The sequence below is a fragment of the Sinocyclocheilus grahami genome, unplaced genomic scaffold (genome assembly GCF_001515645.1).
Source record: "Sinocyclocheilus grahami isolate Dianchi unplaced genomic scaffold, SAMN03320097.WGS_v1.1 scaffold73.1, whole genome shotgun sequence".
NCBI classification, from domain to species: Eukaryota; Metazoa; Chordata; class Actinopteri; order Cypriniformes; family Cyprinidae; genus Sinocyclocheilus; species Sinocyclocheilus grahami.
This window is the reverse complement of record NW_015505252.1, coordinates 62,855-84,434: the sequence shown is the minus strand read 5'-3', so window position 1 is coordinate 84,434 and position 21,580 is coordinate 62,855. Positions and strand designations below refer to the sequence as shown.

Below are 21,580 nucleotides of genomic sequence, written 5' to 3'. Positions count from 1 at the left end.
TGTCCGTGGTTAAAACAAGATGTTCATTTTTTTTCTCCGGCATCTTGATTGATGCTTATAATGAAATTGTGGTGTGCGTCATGGCAGGCGTGGCGTACTGGTATGTTGACTGCGCAGACTCATTGGCATGATTGAGAGCAAATGTGAGCAGTCACGGGCCTACGGCAGGGTGTGGCCAAATAAAAAATTTAAAATCTCCAAAAAAAATAGTTTTTTTAAAAACGAGTTGTTAAAAAAAAGTTTTATTTAAATATAGCTAAAATAGCTCCTTGTCGCAAAAAGAAAAAGTCACAGCTACACTGAGAAAGTAGCAAAATTTGGCGACAAAATCCCCAAATTGGCAACACTGGCTAGTTTGAATGGGCCGCCTCCAGTTTCCCCTTTGTTTTGCTGCCTCCAGCTAGCGCTGTGACGTCGGCTGACCCTAGTTACCTGTGGTTGGCCTGGCCGTGCGTCACTCAGAAAACAACAGGCCAATCAGAAGAGAGGCTCATGAATATCAATTAGACAGACCAAAATCGACCTGTTCTCTGCAGAGCTCCTGAGAAAGGAGCTGTAAAAATATATTGAGATGGTTTTTGGTACTTATACCGCAAATATATATTCTTAAGGACATCAACGCCTCAAATAAAACTCCAGAAAGGTGTACAATGTGTGCATTTTGCTATACTGCTCATATTTTTGCAGTACAGGGAAGGGTCAAACATGCTTGGGATGTCATAAGAAGGCTTAGCTCATGAATAGTATTTAGATTATGCTCAAATATTTTCATATGATAATTTATTGTTTTAATAAATAGTCGTGTAAGTAATATAATGATTCAGTGAGTATTTTCTATTGTAGTTTTTATTTCCAAGTGCAAAATCTTTACATGTTACATGTTATTTATACATAAACACTCAGTGTTATTTATATACTATAGTATTTATAATTTGTTTTAAATTAGCTTTTATTTTTTTTATTTTTAACTTTTAGTTGTAATAATTTTATGTGCTTTATTGTTTTTTTTTTTTAGATTTCTTTATAGTTTTAATCTATTTTTTTATTTCATTTTTAGTTTGTCATTTTAGTAACATTTCAAAAAATTTTCATCTAATATTTATATTTTATAATATTTCAGCTTTATTTAATTTGACAAAAGCTATTTTTAATAGCTTTGGTTTCAGTTTAAGTAACAATAACAACAATGGAACTATTACAACTTGAAAAAAAATATGCTGACTAATTTAAACAATTTCAGCAGTTCAGCTATATTTTTTAAAATAAAAAGTTATATTACACAGTGATTTGATGGAGCATTCATTCTTGTCGAGCAATTCAGTTTAATTTGATAAAATTTCAAGAAAATGCACTCAATCTGACCATTTAAGTGTGACCAAAAGTAATATAAGCTGTCACGTGATCTTCTTCATAATTCTTATTATTCAATCAGACTGCCAAAGCTCATAAAATGCAAAGTTGTATTACAAATCTGTAACTGTATTGTTATAGTTTTGCATACTGCTTCACTAAATATTTTTTGAAAAGTAATACTCAGTAAGCAACATACTAGTGCACTGTATAATTTTTGAATAAGTACTATTTCAGTCTTGATACCCTAAATTTTCATGCTTAATTTAATGTTACTTGTCGATTCTTTGTAGTTATTTATGACATTTGCAAGAAATTGTTTCTACACCAGTTTTTTTCCAGTGTATTAAAAACATCTCAGCTCAGGGTTTTATGTGTGTCCTTTTATGTTTTGATTTGCACCTGTGTTTTAGGGTCCTAGAGGTCCGGACGGTATGCCAGGAGAACTCGGCGCTGAAGGCAAAAAGGTGAAGGTCGCTGTCCTCCAGAGCTCACCTAGTGACCAAAGATAAATGCTGTGCACGTTTGAATATAACTTTAACTTATGTCTCCTCACAGGGTGCTGATGGTCCTCCTGGAAAAATCGGTTTCCCAGGACAAGCAGTAAGATCCACACTTTCACATTCTCTTTCTGATTGTGCTTCTACAGTAACTGTTGCCATGTCTCTCCGATCTTTTCTATGGTAACAGTCTCTATGTCTGTCCAATCTCTTTGCAGGGCAAGATCGGGGAGACTGGGGAGGCGGGGCCAAAGGGATTTCCGGTTAGTTTCTCAATTTAAATTTATATACTGTATTTTTGTCTATTATACTGCATATTTTAGGGCTGTTCCTTAAAAATGTCATATATTTATGTAATAATAATTCATGTTATTTGTAGAGCACATTTCATTGATACAATTCAGCTCCATTCATGTCACGGGTCAAAATTAAAAAATTAAAAAAATGGAACAATAAAAAATATAAATAATTTTTAATTTATAAAAATATTTAAATGTAATAATGATTTATTATTATATTAATCATTGATTTAGTTACTTGTTGCATCATTGAATTCATTCTACAATATTTTTGTCTCTTAATTTGTTTCTGTAGGGCATTCAAGGGCCATCCGGGGCTACAGGAGACAAAGGAATCGCAGGGGAGCCAGTGAGTGATGCTTTATTTCTGTCCTACACACAGAAACACATTTTCCAGTGTCTTTTGATGTAAACTGAGAGCTGGAAATCTACTTTGTGTCTTCTGGGTATTGAGCAACTCTAGAAGATGAGTTTTGAGCGCTGTGTATTTTTGTCTCGTTCAGCCCTGAAATATATAGAATCATCGACTTCTAATGAGAATTACGTTCATGAGCCTTTCTTGGCATTCAGTTGTCTTTTGTAGTTTGTTAAATGTTTGTAATTATGTAGCTGTAAAATGTAAATAAGATTTGCAGTAGTTCTTCCAGTCTGTGAGACTACACACACATCTGCTTCACAGTTTGACAATTTGGCTTCAGATAATGTGGAGATTGTAATGTTGAAATGTGTGTGTGTTGTGTTTGTATGTAAGTATTACTGATAAATGATTTGTTTGTTTTGGGACCAGGGACCTCCAGGGCCCCCAGGAACACTCGGGCCTCCCGGAAATCCTGGGCCAAAGGTAATACACTCCACACGAACACAAACACATGTCTGTTTCTGCAACTTCTGTCTGTTTTGGTTCCTTTGATTGTAAATTATACTGCGATTAAAATGATTACCGTTTAATCCTGTTTGCGCACTCAGTCATAATTTGATTGATTAATGAACGTAATTTTAGGTCATTAATCCATCTGTTTTGGCACCAAAAAAGACATGGAAATAGAAAAATGTATGCTCTCTCTTTCTCTCAGGGCCCTGCGGGAAAAGTTGGCGATCCCGGACTTCCAGGAGAATCTGGAGAAAAGGTGGGATAAATTGTGGGCTCTTTGCACTTTGGAGTCTTGTTACCTTAAAAGCGTAAGAGGCATAAATCCAATGTCCAAAAGAGCAGCATTTATATGAAATAGAAATTTTTTGTTACATTATAAATGTCATTACTCTCACTTTAAATCAGTTTAATGCATCCTTGCTGAGTATTAATTTCCTAAACTTTTGAATGGTAGCATTTCAGGGTTTTCACAAAAATATGAAGCAGTCAAAACTTAACGATAATAATAATAACAACTGTTTCTTAAGCAGCAAATCAGCATATTAGAATCATTTCTGACGGCTCATGTGGCACTGAAGACTGGAGTAATGATGGTGAAAATTCAGCATTATGTCACAGGAATAAATTACATTTTACAATATATTCACATAGAAAACACTAATTTGAAATTGTAATAATATTTCACAGTAGTACTGTTTTTACTGTATTTTGACGAGCAGAAGAGACTTCTTTCAAATACAAATTTAATTATTCCAAATTTTCTACTAGTAGTGTGTATATTATTTACACATGCTTATTTGGGCAACCTTGTAGTTGATTTTTAATTTTGTTAATTGTCTATTTTATGTTTATTGAACTAAATATAAAATAACAAATAAAGGTTTTTAAACTGCATTCAAACGTCCAGAATTTTAGCAGCAGGGTTGAAAAAGTTCCGTGCAACACTATAAAATAAATTGAAAATAACAGCCCATATAACATTTAGTTTGACTTCTGGATATTGCTAAACAACAATTTTCTCCTTTTCCTGCCCATTTGTTGGGGAAAAATTGCTACTTTTTAAGAGCTCTAGGCCCTATTTTGTACCCTATTCATGAAAAGAGCCTGAAATTAGTGTTAACCCATTTCCCATAATTTTCTTGCTTGAGGTGCTATTATGCTGCGCTAAATAACTGTTGCTAAATCTGCTTTTCATTCAAGGCCCCAGTGAACTTCTGTAATGAGTAGCACAGCGCATGTGTCGCAGTCTGAAGAGGAACCATATGACTATATTTGTATTGTTAAAGTTAGATAATGTCAGCCTGAGCTTGGCAGATGCAGATGTGCTGTCACACGTCATTGGTCATAATTGCTGTTTGGCTGACTGGACTTGTGTAATTAAAAAAAAAGAATGTGAACTTGCTAGAAAGAATAAAACCGCCTGTGTGTTTGGACTCTTATTTTGTCTTTTCGTTGTTTTTGCAGGGGTCACTCGGGCCTGTGGGGAACGCTGGGGCAGCAGGACTGATCGGAACGAGGGTGTGTGTTCAATACGTCTATGAAACGTGTATTTGACGTGTATGAATGCACAAAAACAACATTTTGTTTGTTTGCTACAGGGAGAACCGGGTTTAGAAGGAGAGGCTGGTCCGGCTGGCCCTGATGGTGCCAAGGTAATCAAATGTTCACAAGTATTCAAAAATACATTATTTAAGCCACAAAAAATGTAGAACAAAAAATTTGTTTTTTGAACAGGGTGAAAAGGGCGACATGGGCAGAGAGGGCGAGCAGGGTGTCAGAGGTGACCCAGGAATCAAGGGAAAAGAAGGGCCACCGGGCGACCCTGGGCTTACTGGAGTCAGAGTGAGTGATGCAGATATGAATCACACTCATACTTTATACTTCAAAACACATACTGCATGCAGGGTTTTCAGCTAGTAAATAAAACAACAGTGCTAATTAGGGGGAGATTGGGGTTGTCCTATAATAAAGGCATTGCCCAGTAAAAACCAAAAGATTAGGCAATCTTAAAATGTACATATGAATAAAGATTTAATATTTATGAAATATATATATATATATATATATATATATATATATATTTATTTTTTTTTTTTTTTTTTATCTGGTAGGTAACCTTTGTAACAGTTCATGCTTCATGCTTTGGATTATGATCAGTAAAAACAATTTTTTTTTGCATATTACAAATAACATATATCACAAAAAAACATGTTTTGTAGAAAATTTCAAAAAATGACACAAATCTCAACAATTATGCCTAAAATGACCTGCAGAACTCTGACCCTTCAGAAGAGTTATCGCATGGGGGAAAAAACTATATTAGTATTATTTATAATAGTATTGATTAATACAGTTTTTTTATTTGCTTTTATATATTATTATTATTTTTAATTAATTAATTAATAAAAAAAATTCATTTTAATTTTAGAATTTATTATTTATAATTACCGGTGTATATTTTTAAATTTTAGCTTGTTTATTTAATATTTATATTTTAATATTTAGTTTTGATTTTATCTTAAGTTTTAGTAATTTTATATAATTTTGTATACATTTTTATATAATTTTGTATTTAGTAATAATTTTGCTTTAGTAATTCAAGTAACCTCAACTTACCTTGTTTCAGTTAATTTCCAAGACAATATTTGAAATTTTCTTGTTTTCTAATGCCGAGTTCACACTGCACGATTTTAGGCCGATTTTTCACTCGCCGACAGGTTTTGCGAAATCGCCGACAAATGCCGAAATCGGAGGCAAATCGGTGCTCGTCACGTGAGTGACAATCACGCAGTGTGAATTATCAAAGACGCGATCTGAGGGAATCACCGACACGTCGCCGACGCCCGTGAAATATTTGGCATGCCGGCGATTCACAATCACGCTGTGTGCAATGATTTCTCCAGATAGTCACGCAGTGTGAAAACAATGGCGATCTGACGAGTTTGAAAATCGTGCAGTGTGAACTCGGCATAAGTTTCATTTTTTATATTATATTATATTATATGTTACTTCAGCTTTATTTCAGGTAACATAAACTATTTTAATAGTTTGAGTTATTATAATAGTAATAGATATAATTTTCTTTTTGCGAAATGATGGTGGGGGTTGTTTTCATTGCTTTCCCTCATTTTTGCATGTGTGTTTTAGGGTCCTGAAGGAAAACCTGGTAAAAATGGTGAGAGAGGGAAGCCAGGGTTTAAGGTAAGACATTCCAGTTCAAGATAACATTTTGTTTGGTTGAAGTTATTCAATTATCTTTCATCTATTAAGCACAGTATTTACTGTGCTTTCACATTGCCTGCAGGGTGCCAAAGGTAACATCGGCCACCTGGGAGAGACTGGAGCCATGGGAAAGATCGGACCAATCGGAACCACCGGACCAAAGGGCTCTCGAGGAACCATCGGACATGTGGTAAACAGATACATCAGTTCTCTGCTTTTAACCTGCACAAGAAACTTGTCTACCTCACCTTCTCTCTCATCTTTGTGCCATGCATGTTGCTAAAAAGCATAATACATTTGACATTGACTTTGACTTTCTGGCTGTGTTTCAGGGCGCTCCCGGGCGTATGGGGATGCAGGGAGATCCGGGCATATCAGGATATGAGGTGAGTGCTCACATCAGTGCGCTGATTTATCAACTCAAGTCCGCTAGTGCTTAAAAGCTCTTTCTTTCTCTACAGGGTCACAAGGGACCTCAAGGTCCAATAGGACCCCCGGGACCAAAGGGTGAAAAGGTAAAACGTATTTATGACTCATTTTATTCATACATTTTTACATATGCACAATAACGTCACCCTTCATGGTTGAATCTATGCTAGACGTGGACCTGAAAACATAAAGCTTAGGTTTAAAATACATTGTTATTACTTCAAAGTGCCTTTAAATACCATGTCAAATGACTATTATAATGAAACCGCATCATATTATATTATCATATTATATATTAACATATATAATTAGGCGCACTAATATGAACTGCTTTGAATCAGTTTTCTATAATCATCTGATGTTTTGCATTATGCAATGTTTTAGGGTGAACAGGGGGATGATGGGAAGGTGGAGGGTCCTACTGGTCCTCCAGGACTCCGAGTGAGTCTCGTTTATTATCATGTTTATATCTGTCTGTGATTTCCTCTAGTTTCATTAGCGATATTCGCAGCTTCATGCATGTGTTTGTGTATTTTCAGGGTCCAATTGGAAAGCGAGGAGACAGGGGCGAACCGGGAGATCCAGGATACGCGGTGAGATAAGAAAGCCTACTATTGTCTAACTGCATATGAAGCGCATTAGCTAATTTGACCGTTCACCGTTTCCTATAATAGATTAACAACTGCCAACTGAGATGTTTAAAGGCTGTTTTATATGGGAATTGGCTAAACATAAAAAATATGTTATAGATCACATGAAGACGAAAACCATTTCGAGACTGTTTTGATTTAGGTTCATTTTAGACTAAAATATCCACCAGCGAAAATATGGTTTGAGTGAAGATGTATGTGTTTTAATAGATAAATTATAGAGACTATATACAACATTATTAGCAATGTTTGCTAAGGAAAGCATCACTATTATTATAAATATTGCTCATACTTTAGGAGTATATACAGATGAAATGGTGAGATTTGCATGATCAAGCACCACTCTTTGGATTTTCTTCACAAAAATATCATTTTTATTTTTTCATTATTGATTTATTTTGTAATAAATAAAGAAAATATGAATAAATACATTATTATTAATTTTCTTAAGTAACATTTCATATATAGTTTGCTTTATATTATGTGAACTTTTTTTTTGTTTGACATAATTATTCTTGTAGTTCTTGAATAATTTTGTTAATTTAGTATCATTGCAATACTATTACACTTTTTATTACATTAGTATATAAACTTAAAATAAAATGAGAAATGTAATAAATGGTCCATTTTAGTTTTTGTAATTAAAGAAATATTTTTTTTGTATTTTAATGTTTATTTTATTTCACATGATGAAAATGTTTTTAATGGTTTTAGCACTGTTTTGTATATGCAGGGTCAGCAAGGTGTTGATGGTTTTCGAGGCAAACCTGGTGCTCCTGGACTACCTGTGCGTATAATATGATATCAGATCTTAATTACAGACATGCCTGCACAGAACACCACATTGTTTTTTATTTTTGTAATGCATTTTAGGGTGATCCTGGTCCACATGGAATACAAGGCCCTAAAGGATCCAAAGGAGAACAGGTAACGCTATGATTGCAGCTCGTATGTGTGTTAGCATGTGTGTATAACTTTTGCTGGATTTCAGATTTCGTTACTTATGTTTTGGAATGGCAGATGTAAACAACATGTGGTAGAAATCAGAGTCTTGTCACATACTTCAGCAACAGGGGTTAGATGTGTGTGTACGTTCATGCTGTATACGATTACTTCTGTGCCTGTGGTTTTCATCTTGGCATTGCCAAGCTTGGTTTTTCTCACATGCTTTGTTATTCTCTGTCACTTTCTCTCTGTCTCAAAGGGTCAGAAGGGTAAACAGGGTCAGCAGGGAGAGCGTGGCAGCAGAGGCTCACCGGTAAGAAGACACAGCTCTTTTGTTTTATTAGGGTGAATCTCACAAAGAATTACAGGTCTAATTTCTACTCAAATTTCAAAGAATTTATCATGGGTTTAGTTCCCAAGCAGCAAACAGACACAGTTAAAATGACTTGAAAAAACAGTAAGTTACTTTGGATAAAAGCATCTGCGAAACTTACTAAATGCCCAGTTTTCTCTGTATTTTCTCTTATCAGGGTGTTGATGGGTTGCCCGGCCCGAGAGGCACAGTGGGTCGAGAAGGACAGGAGGGCGTTCCTGGCACAGATGGGACCCCAGGAAAAGATGGAAGCAGAGGAATACCAGTACGAATTCATGATCGGATCTCTGATTCCTGACCTGATCTCTCTTTTCAGGTCTATTAGTTAAATCTTTGTCTTTCTTTTAGGGCGATCAGGGAGATGATGGCGAGTTTGGTTTGCCTGGTAAAGCCGGAGCACCTGGCAAAGTTGGAGTTATCGGTTTACCAGGCCCACAGGGATCATTTGGTCCAAAGGTCAGAGAATCAAATTTTACCACAATTATCACTTATTTATATGTGACCATGGACCACAAAACCAGTCATACGGGTAAATGTTTTGAAATTGAGATTTATACATCACCTGAAAGCTGAATAAAGCTTTCCATTGATGTATGGTTTGTTAGGATAGAACAATATTTGGCCGAGATACAGCTATTTGAAAATCTGGAATCTGAGGGTGCAAAAAAATCCAAATATTGAGAAAATCATCTTTAAAGTTGTCCAAATGAAGTTCTTAGCAATGCATATTACTAATCAAAAATTAAGTTTTGATATATTTACGGTAATACATTTACAAAATATCTTCATGGAACATGATCTTTACTTAATATCCTAATGATTTTTGGCATAAAAGAAAAATCTATAATTTTGACCCATACAATGTTTTTTTTGGCTGTTGCTACAAATATACCCCAGTGACTTAAGACTGGTTTTGTGCTCCAGGGTCACACATGTTTGTTTGTTTTGTTTATTCACATCCTAGGAAAAATACAAAAATAATTTAATGAAAGAATAAAAGTTTAACACAGTTATCACATATTGATTGATTGATCGTTAACATCCTAGACAAAATGCTAATAAATAAATAATGTAAAAATGGGTGCAAAGCTCAGAGAATAAAATTTGACCACAATTATAATATGTTTACTTATTTATTTATCATTAAATAATAAAGGAAAATATGTATTTATTTATTAAGATACTAGAAGAAAAAATATTGTATTACATATATTATTATTTCTCTCGACTGGATCATATTGATGTATGTATTTGTTATATTTATGTATGAATAGGGTGAGAGGGGTCTTCCTGGTCACACTGGCCCTTCAGGAAAGAGAGGTTTTAAGGGAGGAATGGGTCTTCCTGGATCTCAGGGAGACCGGGGTCCTAAGGGCCGACCTGTGAGTACTACACCCAGACAAAAATACACCATAAATACTGTTATTCTTCACTGTGAACTCCCCAACCGACTGCATCCTGCTTACAAAAAACCCAGAGTTCATCTTGGAACAAAATATTAATAATAATCTTTGATTTAGGGTGACATCGGGGAACCTGGCTTTCCAGGGATGCTGGGAATGTTTGGACCGAAGGTGAGTTTTATCACCCATTGCCAGGTATCCCATTTAAACCATTATTCATGATGAAAAACAGAAATGTGATCGTCCTTGTGCGTCTGCCCGAGAGCAACAAACAGAGACGAGATTTATCCGTTCTGAAAGAGGTCCTTCCTCTGGGAAGCGTGTTTTTATCCACACGCTCAAAGAGCATCATAATTCACACTCACACTGCGGTGTATTTTTTGTCAAGGAGCAGGACTTTCTCTGAAAGCCACAGCCGTGAGCTCATAAAACAGGACAAGCGCTTGTGGTTGCGGCGTACTAATTCATTCAGACTCATTCATGCCTCTGGTTTAACTAGATGAACTAGAGTTACGGAAAAATGGAGACCACCAGTGGTAGCCACACAAACACTGTGGTCCTGACAGTGATAAATAGACGCATGTTTAATAGTGTCTGTGGCCACTGAATGTTCCACTCCATAAACCCTCTAGTGCTGCTCATAACACACACACACACACACACCAGCATTAATGTTGGGTTAGGCACAGCTTTGTGTTTGTTTATGTGGGCTTGATGTTTGGCTTGTTTATTCAGGGGCCTCCCGGAGACTTTGGACTGAAGGGCATTCAGGGGCCTAAAGGGCCACAGGGCAGCATGGTGAGCACATACACATCTATCTATCTATCTATCTATAAATCAATCTAAAAATATCTACATAAATGTTTACACATAACTAGTCTACCAATTTAACTGACTCAATAGATCACATGGCAGGTTTGATAGAGTTTTTGTTGTAATATTTCCATGTCATTTTCAGGGTAGAGGGGGTTTGGCTGGACTTGTCGGTGTGATCGGCCCTATCGGTAGTCCAGTGAGTATACGTCACTTTACACACAACTATAGTGAACAGTGAGTGTGTTGATATCTGCTGACCTCTGCTCTCACACTGCCGTCTCTCTGTAGGGCCCGAGAGGAGACACTGGCAGCAAAGGAGAGATGGTGAGGCATGAATTTATTCTTTCTCTTCAGATCTTGATATCACAGTACTGTATATCTTACAGGTTTCTCATAAACACATTCTTTTTTTTCACCCAGGGTGTTCAGGGACCTCGAGTGAGTCTTTACAGTGACACACACACAGCATTTCCCATCATCTACTGCTTGTGTTTATTTTAAGGCCGCTTGTCTGTTTGTAACTTGTTTATTTGTGTGTTTTCCAGGGTGCTCCTGGACCACGTGGACCTCAGGTAAAACACACTCTTCTTTCTTTTAATAGACTCTCTCAGAAACACACATATTTACTTGAGCTTTTTAGTAGGACCTAGCATAGATGTCCAACGATTTGTGTCTAATCATAATGACAGCAGTCTAACCCAGAAACTGTTCCATTTTTATAATGGTAATAAACCATTTTAAAACGTTTTTTTTTTTTTTTTATCGTCCCAAATGTCCCCAACAAGACGTTTTGTAAGATTCCACTCAGTTGTAGGGACAATTTTGTCCCCAAACTGAAGTAACCCCATACACACCTATCTCTACTATGTTTAAATAATATCAGTATTATTCATTATGGTTGTGATTAATTGTTTTGCTATTCGGTTCTCTACAGGGTCCACCAGGAATCCCACTGGCTTTGGTAAGAATTTTCAATAACATCATTTATTTAAAATTATATATTTATTGGTTTATTTTTTATTGATTCACTTTTTTCATTCATTTATTCACACATTCAGTGTTATATTCTGTGTATCTGCGTTATTAAGTTTGCTCATGTGCATGTATGTTGTAGAAACAAGATTTTGGTCTTGGATTGGCCCAGCCAGTTTTTATGGAGACACACTCACAGAAAATAGAGGTGAGATCATTCACACACAAAGGACACAGCCTGTTTATTTAAAATAATTCACTATGGTTTTTGATGTTTTATTGGCCATTTACCCACCTAACAAAAATACGTTCTAAGAACATTTTGCTAATGTTTCTATTAAGTTATGAAAACGTTGTTTCTGAATGTTCTCTGAACATACGTTTTTTAACGTTTCTTTTTGGGGGGAGTTATGCAAACACTAAGGGGGACATTCCATTTTTTTTTTATTTCAAACATGATGGGAATGTTACTTTTGAATGTTCTCAGAACATTCTGAAACAAGCAGTTTCAGAAGTTTTATTTCATTTCCAAAGTAAAACATTCTAATGAAAAATGTAAAAATAAAATTTTTGTGCTAATGTTTTGAGAACACTAGTAAAGACTAGAAACATCTGAACGAACATTCTGTTAACATTAGTAGAAGAATGTGAATTGTTCGTAACTTTGAAAGAACCTTGGCAGAACGTTAAAGCAAAGTTGTGCTGTTGACTGTGTTTTAAAGGCTGTCTCGATGCTCTCTCAGGTTCGGGGTCTGATGGACATGCCCATGTTGGATCAGGCTCCAGAGATCCTGCGGACTCTCCATTACCTGAGCTCTCTGGTCCACAGCCTGAAGAACCCGCTGGGCACACGAGATCATCCCGCTCGACTCTGCAAGGACCTGCACGACTGCCGGGACACGCTCTACGATGGTGCGTGTGTGTTGGGCCTGAAAAGAGCTAAAAACCACCTATAACATCTGTAGATAGTTGTAATAATTAAGCATTTATAATTTTCATATTTCAGTCTTTCAAATTGCATGTTATGTTTTGCTAATATATTTGTGTTCTGTTCTTTTCAGGCACTTATTGGATCGACCCAAACCTGGGCTGCTCCTCAGACTCTATAGAAGTGACGTGCAATTTCACCGGTGGCGGACGTACCTGCCTCAGGCCCATCACCACAGCCAAGGTCCACAACATTCAGATGTTACATCATTCTTTTTTTATTTGACAAATGCATGTCCTTGTATCTTGAGAGTATTTGTTTACAAAAGAAGTTCATAATCATGCTTTTTCATTGTCTGGTTGCAGCTGGAGTTCAGTGTTGGACGCGTCCAGCTGAACTTCCTGCATCTGCTGAGCGCCGGAGCGGAGCAACGAATCACTATCCACTGCTTGAACGTGACAATCTGGAGCCACGCCCCCTCCGAGCCTTCGTCCCAGAATGCAGTTCGGTTCCAGGCGTGGACCGGAGAGACGTTGGAGCCGGATGTGTTAGCAGACACCTGCTGGGTGAGCGTTCCCTTCAAAAAGCTACCAACCACCCGGCAACCATCCAAAACACCTTAGCAACCTTCACTTAAAAATAGCCACAGCAATTAAAAACATAACTGTTTCTGTCAAGGTGCATGTTAAACTGAGTCTGATTAGCATTTGAGGGTTTTATTATTGATGTAAAATGGAGGAATTTGATAGTCATGGTTTTTTTGTTTTTTTGTTTTTTTTTGTTTTGTTATAACTAAAGAATAAATACAGACTTGTACATATAAGTAGGAATGAAAAAAATTACAAAAAAAAAAGAATAAGAAATCATAATAATCAGGGTTGTTATGAATAATCTGATCTTTTGATCTGCATCCAGCAAGATCAAAATATGTTTTGCCTTTTTATCCAAATATAAATAAATGAATTAATTTATAAATAAATTTGATTTAAATACATGTAAATAAATAAAGACGTTTTTTATTAGTCAGTAGTTTTATATAGTTATATTTATTAGTTTTAATTTATTTTTTAAACATTTCTGTTTAGCTTTAGTTTTAGTAATTTGAATACTTCAACCTACGCATTCGTTTCTGTTTGTTGCCAAGGCAGCATTTTTTTTCATCTAATATTTATATGTTATTTTATTTCAGAAAGAAAGAACCATTTTTTAATCATTTTAATTAAGGCTGCACGATAAATCGCATGCGATATTGAACGCGCATCTTGTCAGAAAGCCAGTTCTGTAATCAGCGGTAAATCTCCATCACCTGCGGGCTTTCACACTGAGCAGCATTAACTACACAGAGCCGTTGTTCACTGAGGAGCTGCGCTAAAAATCGCGCGAATATGAACGTGGGTTTGCGCAACTCGTCAGTGAACAACGGCTCTGTGTAGTTAATGCTGCTCCATGTGAAAGCACGCACGTGATGGAGATTTACCTCTGATTAAAGAACCGGCTTTACTGATAAGATGCGCGTTAAATATCCATGCGATTTATCGTGCAGCCCTAGTTTTAATTATAGTTAACAATAACACATGAATTTGGTCACAAATTAATTTCCTATAGTCACTTTTGTATGCATGTCTTCACTGATTAGGTGTTTTGTATTTTATAGCAACTGAACGGTCGCTGGCAACACGCTGACTTCCTGTTCCGGGTGTCGGACCCTGCCTTACTTCCTGTCGTACGCATAGGCAACATACCAAAGACAACGGCCTCATCGCGCTTTCACCTAGAAGTCGGACCTGTGTGCTTCCTGTAGTGTGTGTGTGATATTATGAGTGTGTGTGCTCGTCAAACACACAGGCCCCGCCCACGTCCCGCCCCCTTCGACATACAGCCACTGATTGGACTGCAGAAACCGAAAGAGGTGGTGTGGGCGGGGCTTTGGGGGATTTAGCACTAGAGACTCCTACAGTCTAAAGGAAATCCTGCCCCTACCAGCCATGGATGTCCAATCAGATTTGACTCCTCTAGAAAACAAGCCAATCATCTCGCAGGGACGAACACTCAGGACATCCGGGCCGGAGAAACTGCCAAGCCCTCTGGTTCTGTCTTTCTCTCTTCTTCTCTGTCTGTCTCGGCCCATTTCTTTGGTGCTTGCTCTCTTTCTAATTATTATTAATAATAATAATAATAATAATAATAATAATAAGTTATTATAATACTTGTGCTTTTCAGCAGAATCAGCAGTTTATTGAAGAGATGAATTAAGATCATTGGGAGGTATTATATGTACATATACACTTATTGTTTATCTGATCTTTTATATGGTAATTTTGTCACATGTAAAAAAAAATGCTAAAGTGCAATAGGAAAACGAAAAAATTATTGATTATATATTAAGTGTGTGTCTCATTAAGGAAGGTTTTTCAGGGGTGTTGTCATTCAAACGTGTCATTTTAACACTCCATCAGACAGGGAAGTGTGTGTGTGTTTGTGTAAATGAGTTTTGGAAGTGACTGTGAGTGTGTGTGTGTGTGTGTGTTTATGTGACGGATCAGTAAACAAATGAAGGTGCATGTTTCTAGCAAACGTACAGACACACCTGTGCATATCAACATACATGGCCCTTGTTTTTAAAACAGCCTGTCACTTTAAGGGGGCGTGTCTCAATCAAATGGGTGTGTCTTGTTCAAAGGGTTTATAAGGGTGAATCCCTCATGAAAACACATCTGGGTCATGTTTCACCTAAAAAGAGAAGGAAAGCACAAATTTGCATGGTGACATTTTTGAGACGCATATTCACCCCCCAAAAATATGCATTTTCACATTTTTATAGTTACTATTATAATTTGGATTATTTGCTATGAAGATTATTACAGTAATACAGAAATTTTTAATTGCTGAGATATTACAGTATAACCGTAATGAGTATTTCAGGCAAAAATGTGGTTAATTTTCATGAAAATGTCACAATGCAAAAAGTGGACCTAAAAGGCTTTTTTTGACTATGCAAAATGTAATTTTTTAGTTTAGTAGTTTTAGACGTTATCTCACAAAAAATAAGGTCAGAATTGGGAGGATATTGACTTGAAATTCTGAGTTAAAAGTCTAAAATTAGGAGATTTAGCAAAATTGCGAGAAAGACAGAATTTTTTGTTTATATCTCGCAATTTTTTTTCCGGCACAGAATAAAAGTTTAAAAAAGGTTTCGTAATTGCAACTTTTTATCTCAAAATTCAGACACTTTTCTTGCAAGCCTGAGGGGGAAAGTCGCAGTTAGCTTTTCCCAATTTTTGTTATCCATATTTTCTTACTCTCAAGCACAAAGTATCACAGTATTTTTTGTATTTCTTTTGATTTTGGGGTAAAATATGACTTAAGTCGTGTTCTTAACCGGTCTTTGTGAGATACACCAATTAAAAGTTTATCTCGGTAACAGTGGTGCTAATTTGAAGCTGTTGTAAAGTCGATGCTTTTGTTTAGTGCCGGTGTTATTCTGAATTATGATGTTAGTGTGAATTTTGTGTACTTTAAAGGTGCTCTCGGAAATACAAGCCAAAATACGTCCAATCCAAATGCGTCATTCAATCTTTAGCGTTTGCAGCACATCTGCGCAGACCTGCATGTTGAATGCACGATGCGACAAGCTTGTGCGCTTTCCTCTGTGGTACAGAAGTTTTGTACTTTCACCTCACTAGCACAATCTAATGCCTTCTGTAAGGAAAAAGATTTCTGTAGCTGGAATTGCCATCAGAAAGTGCATCATCACGTGCAAATAATGATCGTAATCTCGATATATTGCGTTCCCTACTAAATGGAAACGGTAGCGATGTTCTGTTCGAAGCTTTTTGTTTCTTTATTCTTCATGACCGTGTGTATAGTTCTGCAGGCTTTGGTGTATACAGTGAGTCCCTTTTGCTAATTTAATGTTATTTAAATTTTACAAACGCGCTTTTAACCAAATTCTCTGGTGTGACAGAGTTTCCCTCCTGGTAACTTAATTATCCGTATGCCAACTGCTCTTACAGTTGATAGATTTATTTTATGTGTAAATTTGGGGTTCCAGAGAACAATATATTGCTTTTTCAATCTGTTTTTATTTTTCTATCCTGTTTATATTTTTGTCTATAATATTAATAATGATAATAATCTAAAGTCGTACTGTACCAGGACTGTGTTCTATATTATTTCTAAAGTTCTACGATGGATTTTAAAACATGTGAACGTTCAGTGTCAGAAGGTTGGAATTCTGATTACCTCAATGCTCTGCCATTTCTGTTTGTGAAAATTCACCTCTCAAATTCAAGGCTCAGTAAGCTCATCTGTTGTCGGCTTCATCGTAATCAGTTTCTTCTCTGAACACGTCCTCCGTTTTGCTCAGTGTTGTTCTTCGCGTCAGTTTTCCGTAGGCTACTTGGTTAAATATGTGGATTCTGAATTGGAATTAATGCTTACATACCCAATAAAGATGTTCTTACAACAAATTCTTCATTTGGTGCCATTGATTGATTAGTACAAACCAACAGATTTTAGTCAGGTTTGAGGCATTTTAAATCTAACGAGTATGAAAACGGTGTAAGGGTCCTAGATCGTCATTTCCACAATTCACAACTTGCAAAACTTTCGATGGAGTTTTTGTTTTGTAGTGTTGGGGGTAACGAATTACAAGTAACGCGAGTAACGTAATCAGATTACTTTTTTCAAGTAACTAGTAAAGTAACGCATTACTTTTTAATTTACAAGAGAATATCTGAGTTACTTTTTAACTTTTTTATTTTACAAACAAACAAGCAAGCCCTGTCCAGATTTCAAAAGTAGCGTAACGCATTACTTTCCATAAAAAGTAACTAACGTAACTAGTTACTTTTTTTATAGAGTAACGCAATATTGTAATGCATTACTTGTAACCTAGTAACTTTCCCCAACACTGGTTTTTGTCTACTGAAAGTTTATTAACCTGAAAGAAGTTTCGCCATGTGAACAATCGTTATGTTGTTAAACACCAGTCAGATTCATTGAACGCGCTGTAGCCTACTTCAGTCCCTCACAGCCTCATTTCCATTCCTGTCAAAAATGATATATAGTGGTATTGACCAAAATCTATACAGATATTATTACTGATCTATATAATAATAATAATATAAAATAGGGTCTATTATAAATCAGTGGACACTATTTTTAATGTAAAAACGGGGGGCAGCCATTTGCACAAGGCTTCCGTCTGTTATCATCTGCTTCCTGTTATTTTTAGCTGTACGAAACACCTTGTTATCTTGCTTAATATTGCAAATTGGTAGGCCTAGATCTTATATTTTTTTAATTGTGAACACTGTTGCGCAAATCGTTTTACCTCTTACAGCACGTATTCTTGTTAACTTGGCAGCTAATAAATCAGAAGACTTGCACATTCACATAAAATAGCATAAATCAGCACTACAAAGTTAAGGTGGATAAATCAAATGGTAACATACATTTTAAAAATCAAGATCTTTTTTTTCATCCTGGTAACCATAAAATTCCCAGGATCACGCCAAGGAAAAAAATATATAATTTCATACCATGCAAAGTTTTTCTTTGTCCATTTATTAAAAACATACAACATTACCAAACAGGTTATTTAAATACAAGCCGTTATTTTGTATTTTAGACTTGATTTCCAGTGATTGCTTGTTGGGTTTAATACAAATGAATACAGAGACAGTCGGGCACTGACAAGACAATGAACAATTTAAAACACTTCAGCAGGTTCTTCAACCCAATGTGTTGCAACTGCAGCAATTTGAATTAAAAATGAGTTGCATTAAAAAACTCTTCTGACCTTGTTCTGCATACAAAGATTAATAGTATTTAACCTGATGACGGTTTTACCTGCTTTACTGGCACATATTAAGTGCTGACAAATACAGTACACTCCACAAAAAAAAAAAAATCCGTACAAGTATAAGCTTATAAGCACATTACATTTTCAAGTCTGTTGTTGTTTGGCAAGAATGTAAAATGTTCTAGGGTGAAAAAACACACGCTGGCCTCAAACTATCACCTGATAAACTACTCTGTAGTCTGTATTATCCTGCTTTTTTTCAAAAACAAACTTCACCAAGATTGACAATCAGTGTTGATCGAACTGGATTTAATGCACCTGATGTCAAATAGTTGAATAGACTCACTCACGCTGTAGTTCTGCATATGCACTTCATAAAAGAATGTGTGCAAGAACGATAAAAGTGAGAAATACAAAGGGGGCGTGTCCTGAACTGGAGTGGGCGGAGCCATGGAGGTCGTGTCCACAGAGAGCATGCTCCAGCAGCAGGTGAGTCTCAGGTGTGATGCCTGCAACACACGTCTCAATCCATTACTGCACAATTGACAGTTTGAAGTCAAACTAAAAACTTTTGGGGATAACTGAATCAGAGATATTTACTTACCTTGGCAACTAACCGAAATAAGTTTAAGCACTAAAATGACTAAAAACCAAAACTGAAATCAAAATAAATTAAAACTGTAGAATATATATACCTAACCTAATCAATTTTTTTTTTAATTATTAAATTGTAACTAAAAATATATTTACAAATATTAATAATGCAATAATGGTATATAAATATTACAGTAAGGCTGGTAACTGATGACAAAGTTATAAGATCTGTACACTTTTTTTTTTTACACAAATTTGGGTTAAATTGCTTCATCATATAACATTTGAGTTATTATGTGACAACAGTAGCATATAACATCTACTCTTTTATTTTGTTTAGGCAACCTGTGTTTCATTCGATCTCTCACACTGTAAACTCTGACTTTAAACGCTGATGATGCAGGGAGTTATTATGTGACAACAGTAGCATATAACATCTACTCTTTTATTTTGTTTAGGCAACCTGTTTCATTCGATCTCTCACACTGTAAACTCTGACTTTAAACGCTGATGATGCAGGACGTCCTCAGTCTTTTCTATTACACCTGAATCTAAAACAGATATTTTATTACGTAATATTTTGTCATAAAATATTACATAACGAATTACAATTGCTTTAAAAAAATGATCTACTACAGCTGAAACAGCAGCACCTTAATCTAAAAATCAAGGCTGCATTTATTTGATCAAAAATACAGTAAAAACAACATTGTGAAATATTACAATTCTAAAAAAAAAACTAACGTTTTCTATTTAAATATATTTTCAAATGTAATTTATTCCTGTGATGCGCAGCTGTATTTTCAGCATCATTACTCCAGTCTTCACTATCACATGATCCTTCAGAAATCAGTCTAATATGCTGATTTACTGCTCAAGAAACATTTCTGATTATTATCAGTTAAAACAGGTGTGCTGCTTCATATTTCAGGATTCTTAGATAAATATAAAGTTCTAAAACAGCGTTTATTTGAAATAGAAATCATTTGTAACATTATACATGTCTTTACTGTCATTTTCACATCAGTTTATTTGCCCTTGCTTATTAAAAGTAGCCTATTTAAAACAAAGAAAAAACCTTAGTGACCTCAAACCTTTAAACAGTAGTGTATGCCTCTATAACTACATGAAAATATATATCTGCTTTTATATATTTTAGGAAATCAAATAAAAGTGTGTCCCCAGTCCTCTGTGACTGATCTCTCTGTCAGTCAATGACTCCTGCTCTTACATGGTCTCATTATTGATGAGCAGTGTCCTGTTTCCATCATTACACAACGAGTCGATACAGAGCACGGGGATATAAAGAGGGCCAAAATTAAAATAAGGACTTTTTTATTGAAATGGGGGTTATTTTAAAAAGAAACACAAATGTGACCCTGGACCACAAAACCAGTCATAAGGGTCTTTTTAAATTTTTTTTAATTGAGATCATCTGAAAGCTGAATAAATAAGCTTTCCATTGATGTATGTTTTGTTAGGATAGAACAATCTTTGGCTGAGATGACGATTTGAAAATCTGGAATCTGAGGGTGCAAAAAAAAAATCTAAATATTAGATGTCCAAATGAAGTTCTGAGCAATGCATAAAATTAAGTTGTGATATATTTACGGTAGGACATTTACAAAATATCTTCATGGAACCTGATCTTTACTTAATATCCTAATGATTTTTGGCATAAAAGAAAATCGATCATTTTGACCCATACAGTGCATTGTTGGCTGTTGCTACAAATTGTGCTCCACTGGTTCTGAAACTCACTGTGCTGTGTCCATTCCTCCCAGAGATGCTGAAGCTCCTCATCGTGTTCATGAGTGTGATCTGGAGTCAAACACATCACACAACTTCTTAATAAGCGAAATTAGACACTACCCCGCCCTTAACCTTGAAGATGACAGACAGAATCCAAGAAGTGCAAGGCTTATAAATGAAGCGTTAAGAGCAGAGCAGAGCAGAGCAGCTGAGGGTCTCGCACCGTCGCTGTGCTGGAACAGGAGCTGCCGCAGCTCTCGCAGGGCTCTCGTCAGGTTCTCCAGCTGGTCGTGGAGGTGGATGTTCTCCTCGATCAGAGCGTGGATGGTGTCCTGCAGCTCAAACGCTCGACAGCACACACTCAGCAGCACACAAACACACACACAGCGCAGAGCCGGCGAGCGACGCATCCTGAACACACACACACACACATCAGAACGACATCTTCACATGAACACACTCGCAGTGGAGCTTCTGCAGGCTGAGGACACACTCATCTGACAGTCAGCGAGAGAGAGGGCTGTTCTCTGCTTTATCCTGATCAATTCAATCATTAGGTGCACTCATGAATCAGAGCGCGGTCAGCTTCTGCTGATGCAGCCGGATAAACTCCAGAGCTGCACTGCAGTCACCACACTTCACTCAGCAGAACCAGATCTACTGGAAATAA

At 36.2% G+C, this 21,580-nt stretch overlaps 1 protein-coding gene across 1 annotated transcript in view; it reads left to right on the top strand.

Annotated features, from left to right (window-relative positions):
- The window catches only part of col27a1a (collagen, type XXVII, alpha 1a), a 77,879-nt gene extending 61,066 nt beyond the window's left edge, over positions 1–16,813 (top strand). Inside the window, exons 29-61 of the mRNA XM_016272720.1 lie at positions 1,764–1,817; positions 1,909–1,953; positions 2,069–2,113; positions 2,445–2,498; positions 2,937–2,990; positions 3,223–3,276; positions 4,485–4,538; positions 4,619–4,672; positions 4,755–4,862; positions 6,168–6,221; positions 6,325–6,432; positions 6,575–6,628; positions 6,704–6,757; positions 7,056–7,112; positions 7,211–7,264; positions 8,055–8,108; positions 8,195–8,248; positions 8,526–8,579; positions 8,797–8,904; positions 8,988–9,095; positions 9,914–10,021; positions 10,160–10,213; positions 10,778–10,840; positions 11,001–11,054; positions 11,147–11,182; positions 11,279–11,296; positions 11,404–11,430; positions 11,793–11,819; positions 11,973–12,038; positions 12,574–12,742; positions 12,892–13,001; positions 13,124–13,324; positions 14,413–16,813. Of these exons, the coding sequence (XP_016128206.1) occupies positions 1,764–1,817; positions 1,909–1,953; positions 2,069–2,113; positions 2,445–2,498; positions 2,937–2,990; positions 3,223–3,276; positions 4,485–4,538; positions 4,619–4,672; positions 4,755–4,862; positions 6,168–6,221; positions 6,325–6,432; positions 6,575–6,628; positions 6,704–6,757; positions 7,056–7,112; positions 7,211–7,264; positions 8,055–8,108; positions 8,195–8,248; positions 8,526–8,579; positions 8,797–8,904; positions 8,988–9,095; positions 9,914–10,021; positions 10,160–10,213; positions 10,778–10,840; positions 11,001–11,054; positions 11,147–11,182; positions 11,279–11,296; positions 11,404–11,430; positions 11,793–11,819; positions 11,973–12,038; positions 12,574–12,742; positions 12,892–13,001; positions 13,124–13,324; positions 14,413–14,559 (2,361 nt within the window). The 3' untranslated portion in view covers positions 14,560–16,813. The remainder of the gene's footprint in view (positions 1–1,763; positions 1,818–1,908; positions 1,954–2,068; positions 2,114–2,444; positions 2,499–2,936; positions 2,991–3,222; positions 3,277–4,484; positions 4,539–4,618; positions 4,673–4,754; positions 4,863–6,167; positions 6,222–6,324; positions 6,433–6,574; positions 6,629–6,703; positions 6,758–7,055; positions 7,113–7,210; positions 7,265–8,054; positions 8,109–8,194; positions 8,249–8,525; positions 8,580–8,796; positions 8,905–8,987; positions 9,096–9,913; positions 10,022–10,159; positions 10,214–10,777; positions 10,841–11,000; positions 11,055–11,146; positions 11,183–11,278; positions 11,297–11,403; positions 11,431–11,792; positions 11,820–11,972; positions 12,039–12,573; positions 12,743–12,891; positions 13,002–13,123; positions 13,325–14,412) is intronic.
- The last annotated feature ends 4,767 nt before the right edge of the window (positions 16,814–21,580 follow it).